The sequence below is a fragment of the Dromiciops gliroides genome, chromosome 1, assembly GCF_019393635.1.
Source record: "Dromiciops gliroides isolate mDroGli1 chromosome 1, mDroGli1.pri, whole genome shotgun sequence".
Taxonomy (NCBI): Eukaryota; Metazoa; Chordata; class Mammalia; order Microbiotheria; family Microbiotheriidae; genus Dromiciops; species Dromiciops gliroides.
In genome coordinates, this window is record NC_057861.1 from 225044735 (window position 1) to 225070657 (window position 25923).

General features: G+C 36.5%; 1 protein-coding gene across 10 annotated transcripts in view; it reads right to left on the reverse strand.

The window, feature by feature from the left end:
- PTPRM (protein tyrosine phosphatase receptor type M) overlaps nucleotides 1–25923 on the reverse strand; it is a 1039589-nt gene that overhangs the window by 200429 nt on the left and 813237 nt on the right. For all 10 annotated transcript variants that reach the window (XM_043975661.1, XM_043975656.1, XM_043975655.1 and 7 more), the window contains one exon: nucleotides 25368–25555. In XM_043975661.1, the coding sequence (XP_043831596.1) occupies nucleotides 25368–25555 (188 nt within the window). The remainder of the gene's footprint in view (nucleotides 1–25367; nucleotides 25556–25923) is intronic.

A 25923-nucleotide genomic window follows, 5' to 3' on the forward strand; every position in this document is an offset into this window, starting at 1 on the left:
TGGTGTATATGTACTTCTAAGTATGTATATTCTAAGCCAGAGAAGGTTATAAAAATAGGAATGGAAAACCCAGTAATTTCAAGAAATGGAAATTCTTCTGAAAATGAATATAATTCTGAGGCTTTATTTATTAAATTCTAAAAAAATGAGAGGGCTGGCATTGCTGAGGCCTAGAAACAAGTGGATTGACAAAATTCACTTTTTATAGTAAGTGTATAATTTGAAGATGGAAGGACATGAGAGAGAGAGAGAGAGAAAACGAGAACCATAAGACGACTAGAAAGGTGGCATGTTTTGAAGGGTTTTAAATGGCAAAGCATTTTGTACTTGATCTTGTCATAGGAAATCACTAGAGTTTATTGAGTAGGGAGGAGGACATGTTAAGACGTGCACTTTAGGAAAATCATTTTGGTAGTTGATTGGAGAACATATAATGGATTGGAACTGGGAGAGATAAGGTAGAGAGACCAATTAGAAAGCTATTACAATAGTCCAGGTGAGAGATGAGGACTTGCACCTGAGTTTTGACTCTGTGATTGGAGACAAGGAGATATGTATGAAATATGGTGAAGGTGGAAAAAAGACTTGGCAATAGATTAGATATGTGGAGTGACAGTGAATTGTGTATGACACAGACCTTGTGAGCCTCGGTGACTGAGAATATGATAATGTCCTTTATAACAGAGAATTTTGAAAGAGGGGAGGGTTTGGGGTGAATGGTAATGAGTTCTGATTTGGACATGCTAAATTTGAGGAACCTGTAGGACATCCAATCTGAAATCACAGTTTGGATTTTGCTGATGCCCAGTCATGTGGATTTTCACATGAGCTGAGCTTGGTTGGCTGGTTTTAGAGTGCTTTTCTTCCTTTTTATTGGGCAATGAAAAGCTGGAGCTTTAGAGGACAGGAACAACATCTGGGTGACCTTGCATCACAAAGCTGTAACACAGAGCCAGATGAATGGGGAGCATCTGTTGCTGTCTAGATGTTGAAAAGCACTAGTGCTGGCATTGCCAATAGAGACTATTGGGCTTGACAGGTACTGTGCCAAAATACTGAATGCTATTCAAACAAGCAAAGCAGCACAGTAACAGGAATAATTCTGTTGCCATCAAGCATCACATCAGATAAATACACAGTTAATTCCTATAGATACTATTATAGTGGTATCTGTTTTGGACCATAAGCTAATTTTTGGAAAATATCACCTTCTCTTTCCACCTCACCTCTTCTAGAAATATATACATCACACACACACACACACACACACTAAAGTAAGAGAAAAATAGCATTTTGGGGTATATCTCAACTATGAATAAAGGTGGGGTTTAGTTTATTGATGTTCCCACCAAGTAGCTCAACATAAATACAGTAAAGTGTCATTCAAAACATTCTGAATTATATTTACCTGGGATTTATGAACAATCTTTTCTAAATTCACATCTGAGTTTAAAAAAATGTTTACTCTGTGAATTTTGATCCTGCGTCTCTAATTATATGCATACAATGAATTGGTAATGCCATATCAAATCCAAGTCCTTCCTAATGATCAGTGGGGCTTGTTGCATTTCTGAGTTGACAACAGTTGAAAAGGATGTTGTTAAAAAATTTCATACTATACAAATATTTATTACTACTATGATTCAAGGGAATTCCATTTCCACAACTAGATGCATGTATATACCTACATCAAAGTCCTAATATGATGCCTCATTATGTGACACTGGGCTTTTGAAATCCAAAACAGAAGGGCATGACTTCTGGCTGGTCTTAGCACCAAGGTGAAAAGGCATACTTAAAATTATGGGCTCACTGAGTGTGTGTCATCCAAAGACTCTTTTTGATAAAATTCAGAGATGTTCTTCACTATTAGATTGGCCACCAAAGGCTAATTTTTGATTTTTCTTACTACAGCAATTTATAAAGACTACTGAGATATTATGGAGGGGAAAATCCATTTATTTTTGCCACCACAAAAAGAACTGCTATAAATATTTTTTTTATACATAAAAGACATTACCCTCTTTCTTTGATCACTTTTGCATAGAGGAATAACAGTAGTATAGAGGGGGTCAAAGGGCAAGCACTCTTTACTAACTTTGCATAAATTCAAATTGGTTTCTAGAATGGTTGTGCTCATTCACAGGTCCACTAATGGTGTATCAATGTGCCCATTTTCTGACAGTCCCTTCAACATTTGTAATTTTGAGGGAGTGAAAACTTCAATTGTTGAAGAACTATATACATTCAAAGAAACCATAGGTCTTTTGAAATATACACAATAGATACATTCCTGTGAAATTGCCTTTCATTTGTACTGTATTACTATTTGTGTGTATTTATGTATATATGTAGTTATTTGCATGCTGTCATCCCCACTAAGGTATGAGCTCAAGAGATGACTGTGTTTTTGTCTTTGTATTCCCAGTTCCTAGAACAGTACCTGGAGCATAGTGTTTTTTGTTTAATTGAGTGACATCCAGAAATGTTCCAAGGAAAAGCAGACAGATAATAGATGAATCCTCACAAGCAACAAGCAATGATATCTATTATGTCATGTGCCATAGAACTCTAGACACTCAGCTACAGCACTTTTGTCAAATCGAATCTAAAGCTAAAAGCATTACAACAAATGTGAGAAATTTGTTTAACTTCTATCAGACAAGATAAGGAACATTCTTATAAGAACCTTCGAAATGGACGTCAGACATTTGTTTCAAAGTACTTCAAATAAATTGGAAAATGTTGAGTGTCATAAACTATCACCAAGGCTTGAGAGATGTAGAAAATAAGTATTCTTGGTTAAGCTTTGTGAGGTTTGTTCTAGTGGTATCAAGGTATGGCATTGCTAAGTTTAAAAGGGAAGAAGTAGCAGCAAAATGATGAAATCCTGGAAAAAGGCAATCTTAAAGGCACTATGCCACTGAAATGTGTATTTAAGGCATTAAAAGTTACAATAATAATAGCTAAAATTTATGTACTAATTTACAAATATTACCATTTCATTTTATCCTCATTAACAACCCTGGAGAGGAGATGCTTTGATTATCCTTATTTTACAGATGAGAATTTGAGGCAGACATAGCTGGTAAATTTCTAAGGCTCAGCGTGGGGGGGGGGGGGCGCAGCTAGGTGGTGAAGTGGATAAAGCACCAGCCCTGGATTCAGGAGGACCTGAGTTCAAATCTGACCTCATACACTTGACACTTACTGGCTCTGTGACCCTGGGCAAGTCACTTCACCGTCAGTGCCCTGCGAAAGAAAGAAAGAAAGAAAGAAAGAAAGAAAGAAAGAAAGAAAGAAAGAAAGAAAGAAAGAAAGAAAGAAAGAAAGAAAGAAAGAAAGAAAGAAAGAAAGAAAAAAAGAAAAAAAGAAAGAAAGAAAGAAAGAAAGAAGCTTCTAAGGCTGGAATTGAACTCGGTTCTTTCTGATTTCAAGTCCAATATTCTACCTCCATTTCAAGTCCATCCCTTGTACCACTTAGCTGCCTAAATTATAAAGGTAAGATTTTAATCTTAGCAACTCTCTAGTTCAGGGGTACATAACTCATTTTGTGTCATGGACCCCTCTGGTAGTCTGGAGAGACTCTTCTCAGAATGTTTGATGCCCTACATTAATAATTGAAGAAAATTATAACAATTATTACTTTTCAGTCCTGTACAACCCTATTTCATGACCCCATTTGGGGTTTTCTTGGTAAAGACACTGGAGAGATTTGCCATTTTCTTCTCCAACTTTTTTTACCAATGAGGAAACTGAGGCAAACAGGGTTAGGTTACTTGCCTAGGGTTACATAGCTAGTAAGTGTCCAGTGTCTGAGGCTGGATTTGAATTCAAGTCCTCCTGAATCCAGTGTCTGAAGTCAGATATGAACTTACAAAAAGGGGTCTTCCTGACTCGAGGACCAGTATTCTATTGATTGTGCTGCCTAGCTACCCTGCTAACAGTGGTTAGTAAAAATGGAGATATAATGTTTTACCTCATCCAAGCTCATGGACCCCTTGAAAGAAGGTCTAGGAAATCAAGTTTAAAAAAAGCAACAACCTTGCTCTAGATTAATATTAGTAAAAAAAATTGAAACACTATATCCTAAGAATAAATTCATGAATGCAGATCATTGATTGACTTTTGATAATTTTATTCAACTCCAAATAGTTCCAATCTCAAAATTTCAGATGAAGGTTTTTTTTTGTGTGTGTATTTATTCTTATGGACCTGTCTCTTTCTCCTCATCATAAATTAAATTTTTTAAAAGTGTCAAAAATCTGTTGGCTGCTACAGTCACCAGAGGCACAGCTGTTGTTGTTGTTGCTCTTAATGTATTTACAGTGTCTGCCAATCCCCCCCCCTTTCTCCCCTCCCCATCTTTCAATGGTTCTGTTTTGTTTGTTATTTGTATCCTGTGGGATAGAAAAATAACCTGCACTGATTGTGGCAATTGATTGACTCAGCTGGTGCTGTAGAATACAAAAATAAGAGAAAAGAGCATCTGAAAAGTGTGTAGGTAGTGTAGAGGGGCCTGGAGAGAGGAGGGTGTTCCTCTCATGCTGATATTCATGCAGAATAGAACCAGCTGTGCGCTGTCCAGGGTTCTACCGGATAGACAAGAAAACAGATGGACCTACTCCTATTCTAAAGTTCACAAGTTCCACAATGGTACTCAGAGGCAGACCATTTAAAATAATTTCTAGTAGTATGTCCCCCTCTCCATTCCACTGCCACCTATCCCCAGCAGAGTGGGAAAATCGGAAGAGGATAAGTAAAAGGTGGTGTAGGGAATAAAAAACAACAACAACAAAAAGACTAACAAAAAACCCCTAACAAACAAACAAACAAACCAACAAAACTAGTCTTTAAGACTGAGAGGTATCAACCTACCTTAGCTGAGACAGTTTTCTCACCTGGGGAGACCCCTATACCAGTGAAATACCTAGGTCCTTTTAAAAAAGCCTGCTCCTTCAGCACTGATGGTACACTTAGGAGACATATAAGCCATTTCTATTAGCTAATGGTTGGGAACTTTAAGTATGAAAGGCAACCTTCTGTCTTACAAATACAACATCTCTGAGAGCAAATAGGGAACAAAATCAGAGCGGGGGGGGGGAACTATGTGGGAGCTGTTTTACGATTTTACCCTTCAGAGGCTGAGCTGGGTGAAGGGGGAGGTGAATGGCAAATGAATTGAAAAAAACAGCAACAAAAAACTAAGGACTTTGAAGGGCAGTGGAGTCTTCTTCCTGGTAAACAGAATTATTCCTCCATTTAGCTACCAGTCCTTTGTCACTGACAAAGCTATGAAAAGCAGCAATCAGGGTGCATGCAAGAACACAACTATCTTATTTGGAAGCAGGGGGAGAGAGATGATAGAAGGATATAACACATCATTTCATCCCTTGTATTTTAAAGGGCCAGACAAGGAGAGAGAGGAAAAAATGTCTTGAAAAACCATAGGATAGGGGGCTTCTCAGAAATGTTCATGAAATATCATTATGGGTGAGGATTTTCAATGATGTCTCCAATTCTCTTTTCTAAACTTAGTTGATGATGATAACAGGAAGCATTTATACAGTACTTTTAAAGCTTGAAAAGCATCCTATGTATATTATCTCATTTGATTCTTACAACAACCCTGTGAGGGAAGTCCTATTATTATTCTACCTCAACAGAAGAGGAAACTGAGGCTGAGAGAAGTTAATGTCAGACAGCTACTAAGTGGCTGAGGCAAAATTGGAACTCAGGTCTATTTGACTCCAGGTCCGAAGCTTTGTCTGCTATTCCACCTGTAACACATTCTTGTTTTTTTGTTTGTTTGTTTTGTTTTTTAGTGAGGCAATTGGGGTTAAGTGACTTGCCCAGGGTCACACAGCTAGTAAGTGTTAAGTGTCTGAGGCCAGATTTGAACTCAGGTATTCCTGACTCCAGGGTCAGTGTTCTATCCACTGTGTCACCTAGCTGCCCCTATGTCACACATTCTTTAACCAAAAAAAAAAAACCAAAACAAAACAATCCACGTTCCATTACATAATTTAGTAACTTTGTTTCTAAATTGGTTTGAGTAATAGAAAGCATGACAGGTTGACATCTTCAAGGCTGGAGGGAAGAGTCCAGGTGGTTCTATTGGCTCTATTGAAGGATTCAAGAAAGTTCCTATCTTAGAGAAATAATTATGAGCAAATTATAGGGAAAGAGGACAAATACCTTCCATAATAGAGCTATAAAGTCATAAAGTTTTAGAGCTAGAAGAAACCACAGAGATCTTCTAAGTCAGTTACTCTATTTCACAAATGAATAAACTGAGGCCCAGATGGTTGAAGTAACTTAACCACAATGTCACATAGCTAGCTAGGGCAAATTGGTACTAGGTACCAAGCCACTTATGTCTCTGCCCAGGTCCCTTTTTCCCTACTCCAACACAGCAAGTATATTTTCTGAAGTGCTCCATATTACCTACCAATGGTAATGGTCTTTCCTCTCCTGTACTTGCAGTGCTCCTGCATATTTATCATGGATTATTTTGTTACAGAGAAAGTGCCAATCTATATTGGTACCTAGAGTATCCTCATCTGAGGGTTTCTCTGTAGCAGTGAAATCATAGCTCTAGTTCCTATCCTTATTTCCATCCTTATCCCTATCCCTATTTGCCTGTCTACCAGTGAAGGGAACAGTAATGAAACTAATCTACCATATAGGCACAGAGTAGGTACTATATAAATACTTAGTTCTTTTTCTCTCCCCTTCTTTTTCCCTTCCCCCTGATCTGCAACTTTTAATTTTGCAGAGATATTTAGGACAGAGAGAGGTGAAATTATTTACCCAGGGTTAGAAGCCAGTATAATAATAATAGCTGGCATTTATGTAGCACTTTAAGGTTTATAAAGCACTTTATAAATATTATCTCATTTGATACTCACAAAATTCTGGGAGGTAAATGCTATTATTATGCCCTTTTAAATAATGAGGACTTGCTCAGAGTTGCACAACTGATAATTATCTGAGACTGAATTTGAACTCACATCTTTCTTACTTCTAGTCCAGTACTCTGTTCATTGTGATACCTAGCTGCCTAATATGTGGAAGAGATGAGAGGATTTTAGCTAAGGTCCTTCTGACACCCAAGTCAGCTCTCTGCAATTCATTATATTTTACAATATATTTTATTAGTTATTTATTGTACTTCTATGTTATACTTATATAAATTAGAGTATGGGAAATTCAATTAAACCTCTTAGGGCTCTGGGCCAGTCTAAGGTCTAAGACTAATTAACAGAGTAGATGCCAACCTGTATTGGTAGAGGGAATTTCCTCAATTGGGAAGGTCTCCACACCAGTGAAAGTACATCTATATCCATTTGTGTTTATAGTCAATTCAACAATATTTATTATGTAGTCAAGTCCATCCAACAAGCATTTATTAAATACCAACTGTATACAGTGCACAGTACTAAGCATTGGAATGATAAAAACCTAAAATAACCCCTGATTTCAAGGAGTTCACAATCTAATGGGGAAGACAGCAAACAACTGTATAAACAAGATATATACAGGATATATTGGAGCCAATATCAGAGGGCAGGGACTAGTATTAAGAGATTTGGGGAAAGATTTCTTGTAGATGGTAGGATTTTATCTGGTATCTAAAGGAGGTCAGGAAAGCTAGGAGATGGAGATGAGGAGGGAGAGAATCCCAGTTATATAGCTATTTATTAAAGCTATTGTGGGGGAACATTCAAGTGAGTGAATCTCCAGCTGAATCAACTTGAGGGGAACTCAATGAATATCCTAATTGAATATCTTTCCCCTGCTCTGGTTAACTAGGGCTCCATTTTACAAGTATATCATTTTGTTCCAGTATCAAACTTATACTACCATGGGACTGATCAGAGTAAAACACTTGGTAAACTTCTAAGTGCTATAGAAAGTTTACTATTATTATGTAGACTCCTACTACCCTATTTCAAAAATCTGCAGGGGCTCCCTGTTCCCTCAGGGAGAGATAAAACCTCCACACTCTATAACCAGGCTCCAATTTACTTTTCCAGCCTTACTCCACATTATTCCATTTCATACTCTTCCTGTTCCGAACCAATTAGACTGTTAACTGTTCTCCAAACTTGGCAGGCCATTTGCTACTTCAGGGCATGCCCAGAAGGAATTCTTTCTTTTACTATCCAGAATTTTGTCTTTCTTCCAGATTCACCTAGTGCTATCATCTCTATGTAGTGTTCCTGAAAACCTTAACTGAAAGTGAGCCCTTTGTCTGGACCTGTCCTCTGGCTCTATTGCTCCCTAAATGGCATTATATTTCTATGTGTACACATAACCCTCGAGAAAAAGGAAAGGTCTTGAATGGTAGGCACACCATTTTCTTCCTATCTTTAAAGTTCCTAGAGTGGAGTTTGTTATATGTATGTCTCATCCTGCTACTAGACTAAAACTACATGATAGTAGAGATTTATATTTCTTCTTGTAAAGAATTAATTGTTATTTGAGGTTTTTATGACCCCATCTTTTGGCTAGAATTTAAAAAGAAAAACAAAACCTCAGCACACACACTGGCCTCTGGGGATCCGCAAACTGCACGGTGCTCCACCTACTGGTTGTAGCCATCGCCATGGCGCTGGCACCTCACATCATCACAACTCACTGACGCCTACATGAGCCTGGCAAAATTATAATGATTGGAAGCCTAGTGAGGGAAGTCATGTGATTGTCAGAGCGGCCAGCCAACTGGCTGGGCACTGCCTGAGGTTTGCTGGGAAGGGGAAGGAGAATTTGCCATTCTAGCTGGAAGGCGACAGGAGCACTGCTGTGTATCCTCAGCTGATTCCTGGGTGCTGGTGTTTTTTCAGGTTGTATAATTTCCCTTTCCCCATTTTATTTCCTTTCTCTTGATCCTACTGATCCTGTTTGTTTGTTTTTAAAGTTCATTCTTGTTAAAATAAATCCTGCTCTGTTTTGAGGGAGGCTGCCGGTCTCCTTCCTTGCCCCAATATTGTGGCAAGCCACTTAGCTAACACTCCCCAATTAAAAATTGGTCCCCACACTCTGGTGTCCTAATACAATACATACTTAATCCATGTTTGCAAAATTATTCATCCATTCATTCATTTATTCCTATGTCATGAGGGCTGAGGGCAGGGAATGAAAAGTACTTTAAATTTTAGCTCTTGTAGATGAATTTTTAAAAACCTCTATTTGGAGTGATATTGATCAGTAAAGAAGTACAAATGACTGTTATGGGGAATACTACTTGGATAGGGATAGGAACTGGACCAGTGAGCAAATTCCTTTTACCAATGCATATTGGTACTTCCCTTGCAACTTGTATCATTAGAGAGTTGTCTAGAGTATTAAGAGGGTAAACTTACCCAGAGTAATCTATCCAGTATGTGTCAGAGGCAGGTCTTCCTGGCCTAGAGTCTAACTCTTTATCCACCCTCTTGTGCTATTCAAAAGTGGATTTGAATTGTTTCCCTAGTGTCTACCATACTTCAAAGGATCAATGATTTCATGCATGTAGATACTGGCTGTAATGCTGAAGATCCTAACCAAACCATGCTTCTCTATACTATCATTCATGTCTTCCCTTATGTTCACAGAAGGGGGTCCATTCAACATTCTAGAAGCTTTTTCATGGTCTCTTGACATCACAAGGATAGTGATGGAGCATGTGGGTTATTTAATGATTATTTCTTCCTGTATTAGTAGCTAATTATTGAATTAAAGCTAAGGATTTTCCCCTTCCTTTCCTTCATTAGACATTAGCCCCTCATAGGCTGTTCAGGCAGCCTTAGAAGTGCAGTGCTCTTAATGAGATTAGATCATAGGTGAAACTAAATCAATTAGAAAACTCATATCTGATCAAATGGTTAAGTAATTTTAGTTTATGATTCAAACATTCTGTAGAGCAATTTAGAACTATGGCCAAAGGGCTATAAAACCATGCATGCTCTTTGGTATCCAAAAAGAGATTTAAAAAAACCCCAAAAGTTGAATTTGAAATTGAGGAGATGCCCATCAATTGGGGAATAGCTGAACAAATTGTGGGATGAGATTGTGATGGAGAACTATTGTGCTATAAGAAATGATGAGCAGGATGCTATCAAAAAACCTGAAAAGACTTACATGAGCTGATGCAAAGTGAAATGTACTGCATACAAAATAACAGCAGTATTGTAAGATGATCTGCTGTGAATGACTTAGTTATTTTCAGCAATACAATGATCCAAGACAACTTTGAAGGACTTATGAAAAATGCAATCCATCTATAGAGAAAGACCCGATGGTATCTGAATACAGATTTAAGCATATTTTTTTAGTTCCTTTTTCTAGTTTTTTTTGTCTGTTTTCTTTCACTACCTGACTAATGTGGAAATGTTTTGCATGACTACACATGTATAGCTTATATAGAATTGCTTGAGTTCTTAGAGTGGGGTGGGGAGGGAGAGACAAAGAGAATTTGGAATACAAAGTTTTAAAAATTGATGTTAAAATTTGTTTTTACATGTAATTTGGAAAAAATAAAATTCTAAATAAATTTTTAAAAAATTTAGTTTAGGTGAATTGATGTATTTTGGCCCATTATGTTTTAGTCAGAGAGGTCTGGGTAAAAATGAATTTCCCCTTTTGTCTAGATTACCTTAGACAGGGTGATATAGGTATAGATGTCTCTTTGACCAATACTGAGTGATCAGAGTCAAATCCCCCAGATCCTCATTATAATAAGCCCACATCTCATTATAATATTCATTCTTTCATTACTTGTTAACCAATCAGAGCTGATTGCCATGCTCAGGAACACCCATTGTTCCAAGGGCATACAAGTGTTGAGTGGATTCCATGAGGGGTCTTTGGCATTTGAGAGTGCCACTGACCCCTTTAATTAATTAACTAATAACATGATTAATAAAATTATTAATTACCCAGAAACTATGTCTCTTGAACTTTTTATATCTCACACTAGTAATAACTTCTCCTTCCTGATACATGATCAGCACACCTTTTTTCTCATACATTTCTTCAGTGACACCCCTTCTACCATTTCTTTGTATTTCCTTGTTTACAACATCCTCAGCTTGCTTATGACTAGCATAAACCTCTCTATTGCCTTTTGAATAATTCTCAATTTTACTTTTCCAGAGACTGGAATGTTCCATGACCCAAAATATCATCCCCAGAAGAAATTCTTTATTGTTTTTGTCCAGATCTATTATTTCATTGGTTCCATTAAGTCCCACTGATGAAACTACTAATAGATACTGGAAACAGCACTCCTACAACTGAACATGTTTAGAGGGGAACCTGGGGGAAAGTGAGAGGTTGAGTGATTTGCTGAGTATAATTGAGTATGTGCCAGAGGTAGTATTTGAACCCAGGGTTTCCTGACTGCATCTTTATCAACTATGCCATATTGCTTCTCCTAAAGAATACATATGTTATAAAACATTTATGGGCCTTTGTTTCAAGGCCCAAACATAGACCTTCATTAAAAGTATTTCCCAAAGAAATTCTGGCCTATTATCCTCCTGTTTAATTCTGGTCCTAGATACATTTGCAGTATCTGTCAAAAACTTTATGTACAAACCCATAAATTGAAGTATATGAATATGAATGGAATATTATTGTGCTAAAGGAAATTAGGAAAGAGATAATTTAAAAGAAACATGGAAAGACTTTTACGAACTGGTGCAGCAAAGAAAGCAGATGCAAATAATTTTTACTGTAACATCAATATCATGAAAATGAACAATTTTGAACACTTGTATAAACTGATGAGGAATGAAATGGGAGAACAATTTCTACAATTCCAGGAACATTGAAAAGGTAGAAAAAACTTCAAAACCCTAAGAACTCTGATTAACACAATGGCTGGTCATATATAATTCTAGAGGAAAAAAGTGCTAAATTTTGCTCCACGTCCAGGTGGAGTAATAATGAACTAAGTATGCAGAATATGGCATATATATTTTTTGAACATGGTCATTGAGGGAAATTGTTTTGTTTGACTATACATGTTTGTTATAAGGGATTTGTTTTGTTTCACTTTTTCTTTTTTTGGGTGGTGTGTGGCAGGAAAAGGAAATAAGATTTCTGTTTATTAAAAAACTTTTAAAATTAATTAAAAAACCCCAATGCACATATATTTTATATATAGATTTTCTGCATCATCTTCATAGTGGACATTTCAAATTTTGTGCCCCAGACAAATCTCAAACACAACATTTCCAAAATAGAATTTATTTTTCCTCTCCAACATACCCCTTTTCTAAACTTCCCTATTTCTATCAAAAGTACCACAATCCTTATAGTCTCCCAGGTTCACAATTTTAGCATCATCCTTGACTCCTCATTCTTTTTTCACCCTATATATCTAATCAGTGGTTAGATATTGCTGTTTCTAGTTCTACAATATATTTTTGCAACCATCTCCTTCTCACTCATGTAATTACCAACTCAGTTCCACCTCTCACCTGGACTATTACATTGGTCTCCTAATTGAACTCCATCTCAAATCTCTCTCCCAGTTCAATCCATCCTTCACATAGCTGCCAAATTGATTTTTTCTTAAGTGCAGGTTTGACCATTTCACTCTCCTACTCATTAAATTCCAATTGCTTCTAGGGTTGTATATAAACTCCTCAGTTTGTCTTTTAAATCTCTTCACAACCTAGATACAACCTACCTTTCCATTCTCATTCTCATTACATGTCACTCCCTTCTTGCACTATATGCTTTAGCTAAATTGGTTCATTTTTGCTGTTCTTCACATATAGCTTTCCATCCCCCCCCTCCATGTCTTTTCATTGGAGATCTCCCATGTCTCAAATATAATCCTTACCTCCATGTCAAGAAATCCCTTCATTAAAAACTCAGTTCGATCATCACATTTACATGATACCTTTCTCCATCACCCCATCTGCTAGTGCCCTCCCCTGTTTTTATTCTATCTATACTAATCATATCATACTTAAATATGCACTATTTTATAATTTAATAGAATATAATCTCTATGACAGAAGGGACTCTTTCATTTTTGTCTTTGTGTCCCCAGAGCCTAATAAAATGTTTAGCACAGAGGAGGAGCTTAATAAATAATTACTGATGAATTAATTGATACCCAAAGATAGTTAAGCTCTATCTATAGGTTGGCCATTTAAATGTGTATTATCGTCTATCAAAAAGGGCAATTTTCATTTTTCTTGTGTGGTTTGTTTGTTTTTTAATTTCCAGTGTAGAAGGTTAGACCAAACTCTTTTGAATGATTATGGAACCCATTTGCAATGTTACTGAGCTTGATATAAACACACAGTGTCATCCACCTACAGGACTATACAAAGGACCTCACTATTCTGAACTTGGGGTCTGTGAACTTTAACAAATATATCTATATCTATCTATGTAGATATAGATATAGATAACTATATTTCAAGACAACTGGTTTCCTTATAATACTGTATTTTAGTTTGTAAATTAAAAAAAATTCTTAGAAGGGGTCCATATACTTCATGAGATTGCCAAAAGTACTCATGACAGGAAAAAAAGAGTAATAATGAATGCCTGAACTATAGGGAATCTCTCTTTAATTTGGATTCTACACTGGATTTTGTTCATTGCAGTGGCAAACACCTTTGGCAAGAATATCACTCCTAGCTTTATGTGTTACTTGCTTTGTTAGAGGGGCATTGGATAGGGTTATCTCTGTTAGTGTATCTTCTTTGTAATATTATATAAATGTATAATATTAATTAACCTATTACTTTAACATATAATCATATCATGGTGATTGCAATTAAATGTTATATAATTTAAATATATGTAGGGTGGACATCTTGTTGGAGGGGAACATTTAAGGTGATATTTTGCTCTACTGAATAAAATGCTTTCTTTATAGTAAAAAATAATAAACATAATATGCCCTTTTACATATCTTTCTGTGAATTAGGTGATGGTGAAGAAGTGACCTACTATGAAATTTTGCTGATATGTATATGGATTATTCTTATAACAATTTAAAATACATGGGTAATTTGGCATATATGTCAGTAGTTAATATTTTCTCAATCACTCTTGTAGTAAAAAGGTCTGAGATTTCACCCCTATGTTTTTGGTACCTTCATTATAGACCTCTTCTACATACTTATATGTTTGTTTTCTTTAATGTCATTTCTGTTTATTCAAGAAATACAAACGGGATCTGTGATGTTAGAGTTCAAATTTGGTGGCTCTACCATCCTTGATGGGGAAAGAGTTTGAAATAAAAAACTTTAAACACCCATTTTGAGTTTCTTTTCTTCTTTCCATTTCCATCCTTAAATATCTTTATGATGATTTTACTTAGTTGTGTCTCTCATATAGCTTTCTTTAAATTTGTTTGTTTTTCCTATTATTTCTTGTTATTTGGTAAACCGATATTATTCATAATCTTTCATGTTTTGACACCATATTCTTACAGATTTTATGAAAAAGTTTGTATTTTAAAATGGCGTTGCCTTTATCTGATATAGCTACATATTTCATGAAGAACTAAAAAGGTTTTCTGGATAAGGTGGTTTCTAGGTTTTTTAGTGTCCTCGTTATGGAAATTGATTTATATTTAAACTTTTTATATTTAATCTTTATTTAGCATGCATTTAATTTTAATCAATTTATTTAATGTTAATCTAAATTTATAATAAATTACTAGATTTATTTAATATTTATATTTAAACTTAAATAAATTGTTGAGGTTGGTGACAGTGTCTTCTCTATCTGTCTATTGGAAAGATGGTCCCTTTGTTTCTAATCTTCACTTGTGTATTCAAGGAAAATTACATGAATTGTATATATTTCCCTAAATTATCCACATAAAAACATTATCCCTAACCAGAGGGAAAAGTAATGTTCCCCATAGAGAAGAAAAACATTCTTCATTTCCCTTTTTATTTTTTTTTCCTTTTTTTGTGGGGCAATGAGAGTTAGGTAACTTGCCTGAGGTCACACAGCTAGTAAGTGTCAAGTATCTGAGGCCAGATTTGAACTCAGGTCCTTCTGAATCCAGGGCTGATGTTTTATCCACTGTGCCACCTAGCTGCCCCTTCCTTTTTCTTTTGAGGCTCTCTAAAATTGCTTGACATTGCAGTCTTGTTTTATGTCACAATGGCATCAGGGAATAGAAAAATTAGATTCCACATAGAGATTATAAGAAGGCAAAGGTATTGTATGAGAGTTGCAATTGGACCCAGAATTCTTCTGTATTCTTGGCTGATTTTCTATAGAGCCCTAAAAATACAAAAGTGTAATGAAGCTTGTCATCCTGGACTAAATGGAACAGGAAAATAGTCTCCTTCAGCAAAAGAGCCATGTGACCTTGAACAAGTGACCTTCATGGGCTCCAGTTTCCTCTGGAAAATTAAAATATCACTGTAAAATGTGACATAAAGTGAGCTATTATATACTAAAGCATCATTTTATAGTATGAAGGCCTGAATCCTGGACTGCTCCCTGGATGTGTGATGTGGTGTGTGTGTGTGTGTGTGTGTGTGTGTGTGTGTGTGAGAGAGAGAGACAGAGAGAGAGAGAGACAGAGACAGAGACAGAGAGACAGAGAGACAGAGAGAGAGAAAGAGAGATGTGTGCTTGTGGATGGTGGGTAAGAAGAAGTTAGTCTCTTTCCCCATCTCATACAGATTCACAGAAAGTTTCTCCCAGAAGATTTATCAAAGTCTGATTCTTTTTGCCTATGGGGGAAAAGAACTGAAATCCTTATTTCATAGCAACGTAAACAAATGTGCCCTTTACACTTTGTCTTCCTCCTGAGAACCCTGAACCACCATCAGCTGACAATTGTGCCATTTTCTGTTCAATTCAGCATGTTTACTTTTTTATTGTGATTCATGTCTGAGTTTCTTTTGAATCAAATTATTGTATTTCCCTGGTGAGATGTGCAATCTGACTATCTTGTTAGACCAAAATCAAATGAAAAAGTTCACAGTGAACACTTCTTAGTCTCATCCCTACCATATGTTTCTTTCTTTTATTTGGACATTCATCTGCCTGATACTTCATCAGTAATGAGTTCTTCCAATGCTTAGGCCAATTTTCAGACACTTTTATCTTTGAAAAGATAAAAGAGTATTGGTTGAAAATCAGTGTCAACAGAGAGAAAGCCTCCATTTAAAAAAAAAACAACAAACTACATCCTACAATCTGGATAAATTGTTTTTTTCACAGCATATGGAATGAAGAAACCAAAGAAACCAGAATGGTTGTCTTGATCATTACTCAGTAGGAGCCGTAGCAAGTAGTATAGATGCTGTTTGTGTTTTATCCCCTGAGAAAGTTTCCATATTGACATAATTGATTCTTTCAACAGGTCTTGGGGCTTAGTATTTTGTGACAGACACACAAGACTACAGAAATGCAAGTATACTACAGTTTTTCAGTACAGAAAAATGCCCTTCTCTCTTTACTTTTCTGAGTATTTATAACAAAAGGTGACAATATTGAAGCCTTCTTCATTCTTACCACATAATAGGGAGGACTGTTCATATTCACCAGTTCTCTAACTAATGGTAATAATAGGGCCAATGCTATTTGACCCTAACGTATAAAATTTAATGCTTCCCCCTTGCCCCCTGCCATGCTACTTTGCTAATTGCAATAATAGAAGCCTTTTTAAAGTAAGGGCATTCTGATTCCTAAGTTAAACACAATTCCCTAAAGCTTTGGTAAATTAAACAATTATAAAAATTCTATTTTTAATATAAAAGGTTGAATAGATTCTATGTATTTTTTTTAAAAAAACTGCAATTTTGTCTGTTCTGATTCTCTGGAAGTACACAAGAATGAATACAATCAAAATCTGCCTATTCGTTTAATAATTTCATTATAATAAGCACTTTTGATTATACATGACACTTGACAAAGAAATTATTGAGTCCTGAAGATGAATACAATGACTTTTTATTCCTTTCCCAAAATGTTATTCGTTCACTCTATTCCCCCACCAAAGGGATAAGATTTTCAATAAAGGATAATTGGAATACGGACCCCCTCATGAATCCTATCTAAGGGAATTTAATCAGCCAACAAAGTGTTTATTAAGTGCTTTCCCATGTGCCAAGCACTGTGCTACATATTGGGGATACAAAGAATGGCAAAAACCCAGTTGTTGCACTGATGGAGTTCACATTCTACCATTGTAATGGGGAAGATGACCTGCAAACAATTATCTACATACAAGATACACCAAGTATAAATGGAAGGTAATTTTATAGAGAATGCACTAACAATCAGGAGAATGGGGGAAAGGTCACTTTTAGAAGGAGGAACTGATGTGAGTCTTGAAGGAAACTAGGCAAGGCAGAAAGAGGAGGTGAGGAGGGAGAACATCCCAGGCATGGGAGCTAGCTAGAGAAAAGACATGGACTTGGGAAATGGAGTGTTATTTGAGAGGAATGGTAAGAAGGCAAAGCTGGATCTTAAAATGCAGGGAAGAGGTAAAATAGAATACTGGAAAGGCAGGATGGTGCACAATTATGAAGGGCAACACCATCAGTTACACCTGAGCTTTGGACAGCTTCCTCTGGCAGCCATAATTTAGTCATCAAAGTACCAAAATGAGGACAGCTAGGAGGCAAAGTGGATAATGGATTGGGTCTGGAGTTAGGAAGACTCATCTTCCTGAGTTCAAATCTGGCCTCAGACATTTACTACCTTTGTGAACCTTGGCATGTTTACTCTCTTTGCCTCAGTTCCTTCATCTGTAAAATGAGTTGGAGGAGGAAATGGCAAACTACCGTGGTATCTCTGCCAAGAAAACTCCCAATGGAGTCACAAGGTGTCAGACATGACTGAAAATACTGAACAACAAGAAGTACCAAAATATCTTTTACTTATAAGGTAACACCATCACATGGAACTGGAAACCACTTCATATTTCTTAAGGATCATGAAACAAATTGATTTAGAGTGTGATGGGACCTAATCATTATCTAGTTCAATTTCCTTATCTTGGAGAAAAGGAAACTGAGTAGCTAAATGATTTGCCCAAAGTCGCACAGATAGTAAGTGTCAGAACTAGGTTTGCTAGACAACAGCAGGAAGCATAAATTGTTGGTTTGGGGCATGCCAAAGCTGTTACTGAGTGACAAAAGTTCAGGATTTGAAGTCAAAGGATTTTCATTTGAATCCTGGTGTTGTTGTTTACTACCTATATCACCTTGGGGAAGGGAATGGGGAATAACCATTTATAAGTACCTGTTGTGTGCTAGGCATTATGGTAAATGTTTTACAAATCCTCAAAACCATCTTGGGAAAAAGGGTGAATCATTTATTTTCTATAGATTTCACATTCTTTCCCTGAAAATGAGAGGATCTGAATACATGATCTCCAATTTCCCTTTTAGTTGTATATTCTAGGTACTATGATCTTGGGTGAGAGAGGAAGCGTAGTACAGTGGATAGAGAGTCAGCCTCAAAGGAACACCTGGATTCAGATCCAAGTTCTGACAAATATTGGCTATCTGAGATTGTGGATAAGTCCTAACCTTTCAGTGACAGAGAAAACTATATACGACTATATGTTTCAGTGCAGTAGTCCGTGTACATTGGTAGAGGAAATGTCCTTATCAGGTGTTCTCTATGCCAAAGAAATCATAGGTTTGGTATGAAAAAAAAAGATCCTGAGTATTTTCAGAGTTTCAACAACTGAATGAATCTCACAGAATGATTATAGAAGTATTCACATATATAGTAGGAAAAATATGCTTCAGGATAACTTAATGCTGTATCTTTAATTGCTTTCTCATTTTTTTCAATTCTTGTCCTTGTCATCCAATAAATCTCTAATGAGGATCTATCCAGAGTGCAAAACACCAAGAGTTCCCAAACTAGAGTATAGGTAATTTAAGGGAGACAGGCGATGTTCAGTAAATAACTATATTATTATATTGGACTGTTCTAAAATCAGTAGTATTTTTTTTGTTGTTTTTGTTTTTGCAGGGCAATGAGGGTTAAGTGACTTGCCCAGGGTCATATAGCTAGAAATCAGTAGTATTAATGAAAAATATGTGGATTAGAGAGAAGACTAAGAAGGTGGGGGTGGGAAAGGGAGGGAGCATTATAGTTCATCTGAAAAATTTGAAAGAAACAGTTTTGTGAATAATTACTGATGTCTATCACCAAGTGAATGAAATTTGTATATGAACCCCATTTCATTAAGGGAAAAATTAGTGATAACAATCCAGTAGAAGATAAGGTAATGAATTTTTGCAATTACCATAAACTTTGAATTGATTTTGAATCAATGAAGTTATAACATTTTTGGTTTACCCTTGGAGAAACATATCCCATTCTTACTTACTCTGTTTATAAAGTTTCAACTCCATTTAGAGCAACTTATCTCTGAACTAGGATCATCATTCCTGTTATCAATCAAACACAAAGCAAGAAACAAACCAAAGGCTAAACATGATAGATGGCTATCTCTTTCAAAAACTACAAAAAAAAACCCCAAGCAAATAAACAGTTGATCAATAAGAAAGATGATCAAATGTCTCACTAATTCATTTCACTGTGTTTTGATGAATGCTGAACAACTTTATTATACCAAAAATATTGTTATAGACTGAATATAGTCACCTAGGTGAAAAATTATTCTATTTTATCTTTTATGTGCATATGTGTGAATCGAATAAAGCATTTCCTTTCATTATTGAATAGTTGGTCAATCCACAAACATTTATTAGACTCTTCATATATACAAGGCATGGTATTAAATACTGAGGATAGAAACAAAGGCAAGAACAATACTTTGCCCTTAAAGAGTTCATTTTAATGGAAAGACAACAGGCTAATAACTAGGTATATACAAATATAGGGAGAAATCAGATATAAGGTACCATGAGGTTTACTCAGAGAGCCACATATTACTGAACAGAAAGGAACAGAAGTCCTCTCTGCCTTCTTCTAGTTTCACAGGGGTTTGAAAAAGGTTGGAAATGTCAGCTATGAGTCTTTTAACATTCCATAGGTAGCGAGACAACATCTGAGTTCTCCATTTCCCTTTGGTCAACCTCTTTTTTCTTTGGAAACTGTGGTGGTCTCTGATTCCCTGCAATATAGCACAACTAGAAGAAAACTGATGTTAAAATGGTTTTGGGGGCCAGAGAGCACCTCAGTTTCACTGAAAGTGTTGCATCATTTCCCAGATTCAATCCAATTTGCTCCCTTGCTCCTCTACTCGGTATATTCACATATCTTTTTACTGCCCCAATACTGACATTCACTTTTCTGTTTAGCTTCTGAAGCCCTTCACAACCTTGCCCTAAAAATCTCCCCATTTTTACTATATATTTTCTCCCTCTCCTTTACTCTGTGATCCAGCCTTCTTTCAGTTCTTCCTTCATAATGCTGTTTCCCATCTCCATTGCCTTTGCATTGGCTATTTTCCATGTGTAAGATGCACTACCTTATCACTTCTACCTTGTGGAATCCTTGTCTTCCTTCTGGATGAAGCTAAAATCCTTTCCTGGTCCTCCCAAGTGTGAGTGTCTTCCTTCTCAAACCACCTTGTACTTAATTACTCTCTATTTGTTTATATTTTTCTCTTTATATTAATTCTATATACTTTTATATGCTATTGTTGTCTTCCCTGTTAGAATCTATGGTAATTATAAGTAGGGATTGTTTAATTTATTGTATTTGTACTCCTTCTTCCTAGCACAATGCCCTGCACACAGCAGGGGTTTAATAGATGTCTGATGATTGACTGATTGTTATGGGCCCAGATTATTGTCTCTTTTTAATGCCTGTGTAACATATATGGACTGATGACACTAACTCAGTTGTCTATCCATCCTGAACTTCGCATCACAGTTTAGATAAGAGGCATTCGTTCTTCATCCATTTGTTGTTGTTTTTTCTCCTGTGTGGATTCTTTGGATTTTCTTTTAAGTGCTTACAAATGTTGCCAAGAAGGAACTATACCATTATCATAACCATATATTCTGTAAACAGAAGCATTTGGCGGCTCTCACCATCTGTAGGGCTGTCTCTTACATTTGGACTCTGCACTGAAAATCGGGACAGTGTTGAATACTTTCAGTTTCCCAACATCTGTTTTATACCTTAATTAATATTAATATTAGTATGTACAAAAAATTAATAACCAATGAATGGTTTAATAGAGTTATTTTTGGGGCTGTCATCTGTTACGGGATTTTATATAATCTTAGCATTTTTATGGGAGACATTCTATCCAAGTGGAGACTTTGAGGTTGCATTTTGTTCCATACCAAGTCAGATGCTGTTTTATAATTAACAAACACAAATACAATGGGATCCTATACTCTTTGCATCTTTCAGTCAGTATGATGATTGTGAAGATGTGGTCTGTCCTAGATAGTTATTTTAAAAAGACTGATCACTTCTTTCGCATATTTTCTTCAGTGATACCCTAGATTGGTGAAAAGCTCATTCCCATTAAGTTTTCTAGATATGAGAAATTAAGGCATATGTCTTAATAGTTACTGATGGTCTCTTGAGCAACATTTTGTGTTTTCTCCTTCCAGATATCTTAAAATATAAATTCCTCAATGCTTTTAGATTTCTTTCACTTCTAGCTTAGATTTCAGGGCACAGAGAAGGTGTAAAAAGGCTGTCACACATTTCCACTCATAACCAACATGTAAGAAGTGTCATAAGGGACAACATATTGACAGAGACAAATACTAGAGATATAGTGATAGGGTACAAGTGCCCTTGTATCCAGGAAATGAGAAAAAGGCCTAAAGAAAGATTTCAGCATGAAGGGTAGGTCCTCCAAAGGCAAAATCAGTCTCTACCCTCAAGGACTTCACAAGGAGAACATTCCAGGAATAGACTAAAGCTAGCACAAAGGCATGGAGATGGCGAATGGAGTGATGCTTGGTTAGGCTCTCATCACCTCTCTACTGGAGTATTGGTTTCCCTTTCTCAAGTTTTTCTTCACTCTTCTCCAGTCATTTGCCAAGGTTATTTGTCTAAACTGTGGGACTGATCATATCATACCCCTAATTAATAGGCTCCAATATCTGCCTATTACCTTCAAGATTAAAGGTAATAGGGATTTAATGTTAGTGATTTTGCTTCCAAGATTACCTTCCATTTGTTCTGTATGTTATCTTGAATATACCTACTTATTTACATGTTGTCTCCCCCAATTAGAATGTAAGATCCTCAAGGGCAGGAAATATCTTTGCCTTTCTTTGTATCCCTTGAATTTATCATAGTGCTTGACAAATACGGAGAGCTTAATGAATGCTCCATGACTGATTTACTCATCACAGCTTGGAGTGTAGACTCCATAGAGGGGTGTAAAGTAGAAAAAGCCTGGAAAGATAGGAAGTGGCTAGGTTGGGACAACTTGGAATAAGATCATGGAGTCACTGATAGGAAGTGAAGGATTTGGTCTGGTCCAATTCTTCCCATTTTTCATCTTTTTCAGTTCCATTTCCATCAGTTAGCAAATATGTGACAAAGTGTACCAACCTTAAATGAATCATTACCATCTGCTTAAAAATAAGCTTATTACCACATCTGAAAATCAGAAATCTTGTTCAGGCCATCTGAATGAAAAATTGTTTTACATTATTACCATGGACTGCTATCTTGAACGAAGTTCTTAAGTAATTCCACATATACATGATATCAGGAAGTAATAAGGTTATGGAGGGGGAGATTAATTTCATGGGAACAATGTTAAAAATGAGCAAGAGCCCAGGGGCAGCTAGGTGGCACAGTGGATAGAGCACTGGCCCTGGAGTCAGGAGGACCTGAGTTCAAATCCATCATCAGACACTTGACACTTACTAGCTGCGTGACCCTGGGCAAGTCACAACCCCAATTGCCTCACCAAAAAAAGAAAATAAATTAAAAAATGAGCAAGCCCAAGGGTGTCATGGCAGGGTTACTATACTATTAAATAGGCTATTGTGAAATGACTTTTGGTTGGGACAAATTTATATGGGGATGCCCTATGTATTTTCACTCTGAATGTTTTTTGAAGACTTAAAGACCCCTTAGATTTTGGAAAATAGGACATCCCCAAATGGTCTTGGATTAATCTGTGAATTATTTGATGGACTCACTAATCTCTTTCTCATTAGCACTCTTACTGTCAATAAACATTTAAGGATCATTTGCATACAAGGTACTAGTCAGCATCAAGGCACCATCCCTGTTCAGAGGATTTATACTTTTCTTAATATATTATGAGTTTAATTTCACTTTTTCTACCTACTTTAATCTTTTCAGTTCTTTTCATTAATCCTATTAAATTTGTCCTCTGAAAGGGTTGGAAGAGAAGTGATATGCAAAGAAAGTAAGTTTGCATGCCATGTAAGTTAAGTTATTAAAATTAAATCCAAGAATTCCAGCCTTGTTCTCTAAAAGACGTCTAGTCAGCTCAAATGGAAAACTTGAGGAACATGGAACTTTTCTCATGTGTGTAAAGCTTTATTAAATGGCCCTGGCAAGGTTTTTCTGCAAAAAGAAAATCAGGATAGCTAATCCTAAGCAAAAAAAAAGTCCCTATTCTTATTTTTCATAAGCACATCAATGACATGACAAACATCTCTACTGATGGTTGCTCTGTTGTTGTAATGAATCTCTGGTGATTGATGCTAGAAAAGAAAGCTCAACTCAAGTTAGACTCATAGAAGTGTCAGGCATAAAACTAAGCTATTGTTATTTGATCTTAAGTGTCAGAAGGAAGCAAAGTTGATGTCTATAAGAGTTTGAGACTACCCGAAACAGATAGAAAATGATTCTGACAAGATACAATCAAACTATAGACAAGAATAGCTATTCATTGTTTCCATGTATCTTATTGATAATAAGAACTAGTATGCATATATGGGCAACTACATAGCACAGTGGATTGAGTGCCAGCCCTGGAATCAGGAGGACCAGAGTTCAAATCTGGCTTCAGACACTTACTAGCTATGTGACCTTGGGCAAGTCACTTAACCTGGTTTGCCTAGGTTTCTTCATCTGTAAAATGAGCTGAAGAAGGAAATGGCAACCCATTCCCTTTGCCAAGAAAACCCCAAATGGGGTCATGGAGAGTTGGACACAACTGAAAAATGATTAAGCTACAACAGCATCTAGTACTTTAGTATGCATATAACACTTAACATTTTGCAAAGCATTTATATATGTTATCACATTTAATTCTTAAAACAGTCTTGTAAGATAGGTGCTATCATTACCCCTATTTTAAGGATAAAGAAACTGAGGCTTTGAGAGGTTATGTGACTTAACTCAGTTAATGTATCACTGGCACAGTTTCAACTCAGGTCCTCCTGACTCCAAGTTCAATACCATTCTTTCTGAGGTCTTGGGAGTGGGGAGAACCTATGCTCCTGTTTTTCTTTTAAGTGTATAAACTCACTACTTTATGAAGTTTCATGACTGAATTTACTTCATCTGGAAAAAATACAATTATTAAAAAGTCCAGATATGCACCCATAGAAAAAGCAGGCCTATAGTTAGGGAGGTATTGGTATGCTTTTTGAAAAGGATTTCTTCAAACCAATGATCTCTCTGATTTTTATTTTTTGTGGGCAGGGCAATGGGGGGGGTTAAGTGATTTGCACAGGGCCACACAGCTACTAAGTGTCAAGTGTCTGAGGCCAGATTTGAACTCAGGTCCTTCTGAATCCAGGGGCCAGTACTTTATCCACTGTGCCACTTAGCTGCTCCTGATTTCTCTGATTCTTGAGGGGCTTTCTGACATTCTAGCTTCTAACAAGAACTGCAAGAGAAACACAAACATCATTTTGTCTTACTGAGAGTGAACATCAGTATTTGAGGAAATAACACCTAAAGATGCGCATGCAAGACAGAAGGGACAATAACAGGTGGTTCATGTTGGCAGGACTATAATAATTGTTCTAGGCCATGACATTTGTCAGATTTTTTAGTATTATTTAATAACCAGCAATAGCTCTATAATTTTTAAGGAGACATTTTCTTTCTCTGTTATGGATGACTGCTATAAACTACCTTGGGGTTTCAAGCCTCATTTATAAGAAAGTCAGAAGAAGGAAGGAGAAAGTAGAGAGAAGGGTCTAATGGGTTAAATATATTAAATTTCATTACTCTTTACATAGAACAAAGAATTAAAGCAGGCATTCACTTTACATTTAATTTCTACCACCTTTGAGATATTCAAGACCTTCAGATAGTGGTATCTTAATCACCTGAACATTCTATGCCTTCCTTACTGACTGAGTGCTATCATTAAGGGGTATGTTTTCTGTTTTCCTCTTATTTAGGCAGAAACTACCCAAGATGATTTCCTAAATGGTCTGTGAAATGGACTCTTTTGATGAGTTAGTGCTCACCTCATACTCCTCCTTGAAGCCATAGCCTTCTGCACATTTCATCTGGGTGATGTGCTGTAGTAAGTCGGCCACTCGGATGGCTGGATGAAGCTGTCCTGTCTGGTAGGGCACATCTGCATTTTCTCGCTTCTTGTAAGTGTGGGACTGGACCAAGCTGCTCGTGTCACTGGCCATCGTGTGGGTTTCGTCTAGAGAAAGAATACCACAGAATAAACAAGGGCCCATCAACGAGCTAAGTATTGACACATTGTCTGCTAAGAGACTGGCAGTTGTCATCACCCAAATCTATGACTGCAGTACCCTTTGGTGATGGATCAGCAAGGAAGAAAAGTAAAATGTCCAGAAATTCTTAATGGGAATAGCAAGACTCATTGAAATGAGGCAAAGAATTTATGCTCCGCAAAGCAGTCCAAACCATATATTGCTTTCCAAATGCTAATTGACAAGGAGAGTTATTAAGCCCCTCAGCCAGGGTGTGCTAAATCATCCCGAAGTTTCATCCTGAAACTTCATCAAGTCCCTTTGGTATAAAACAGGACTTGTTTCCTTCTAAGAT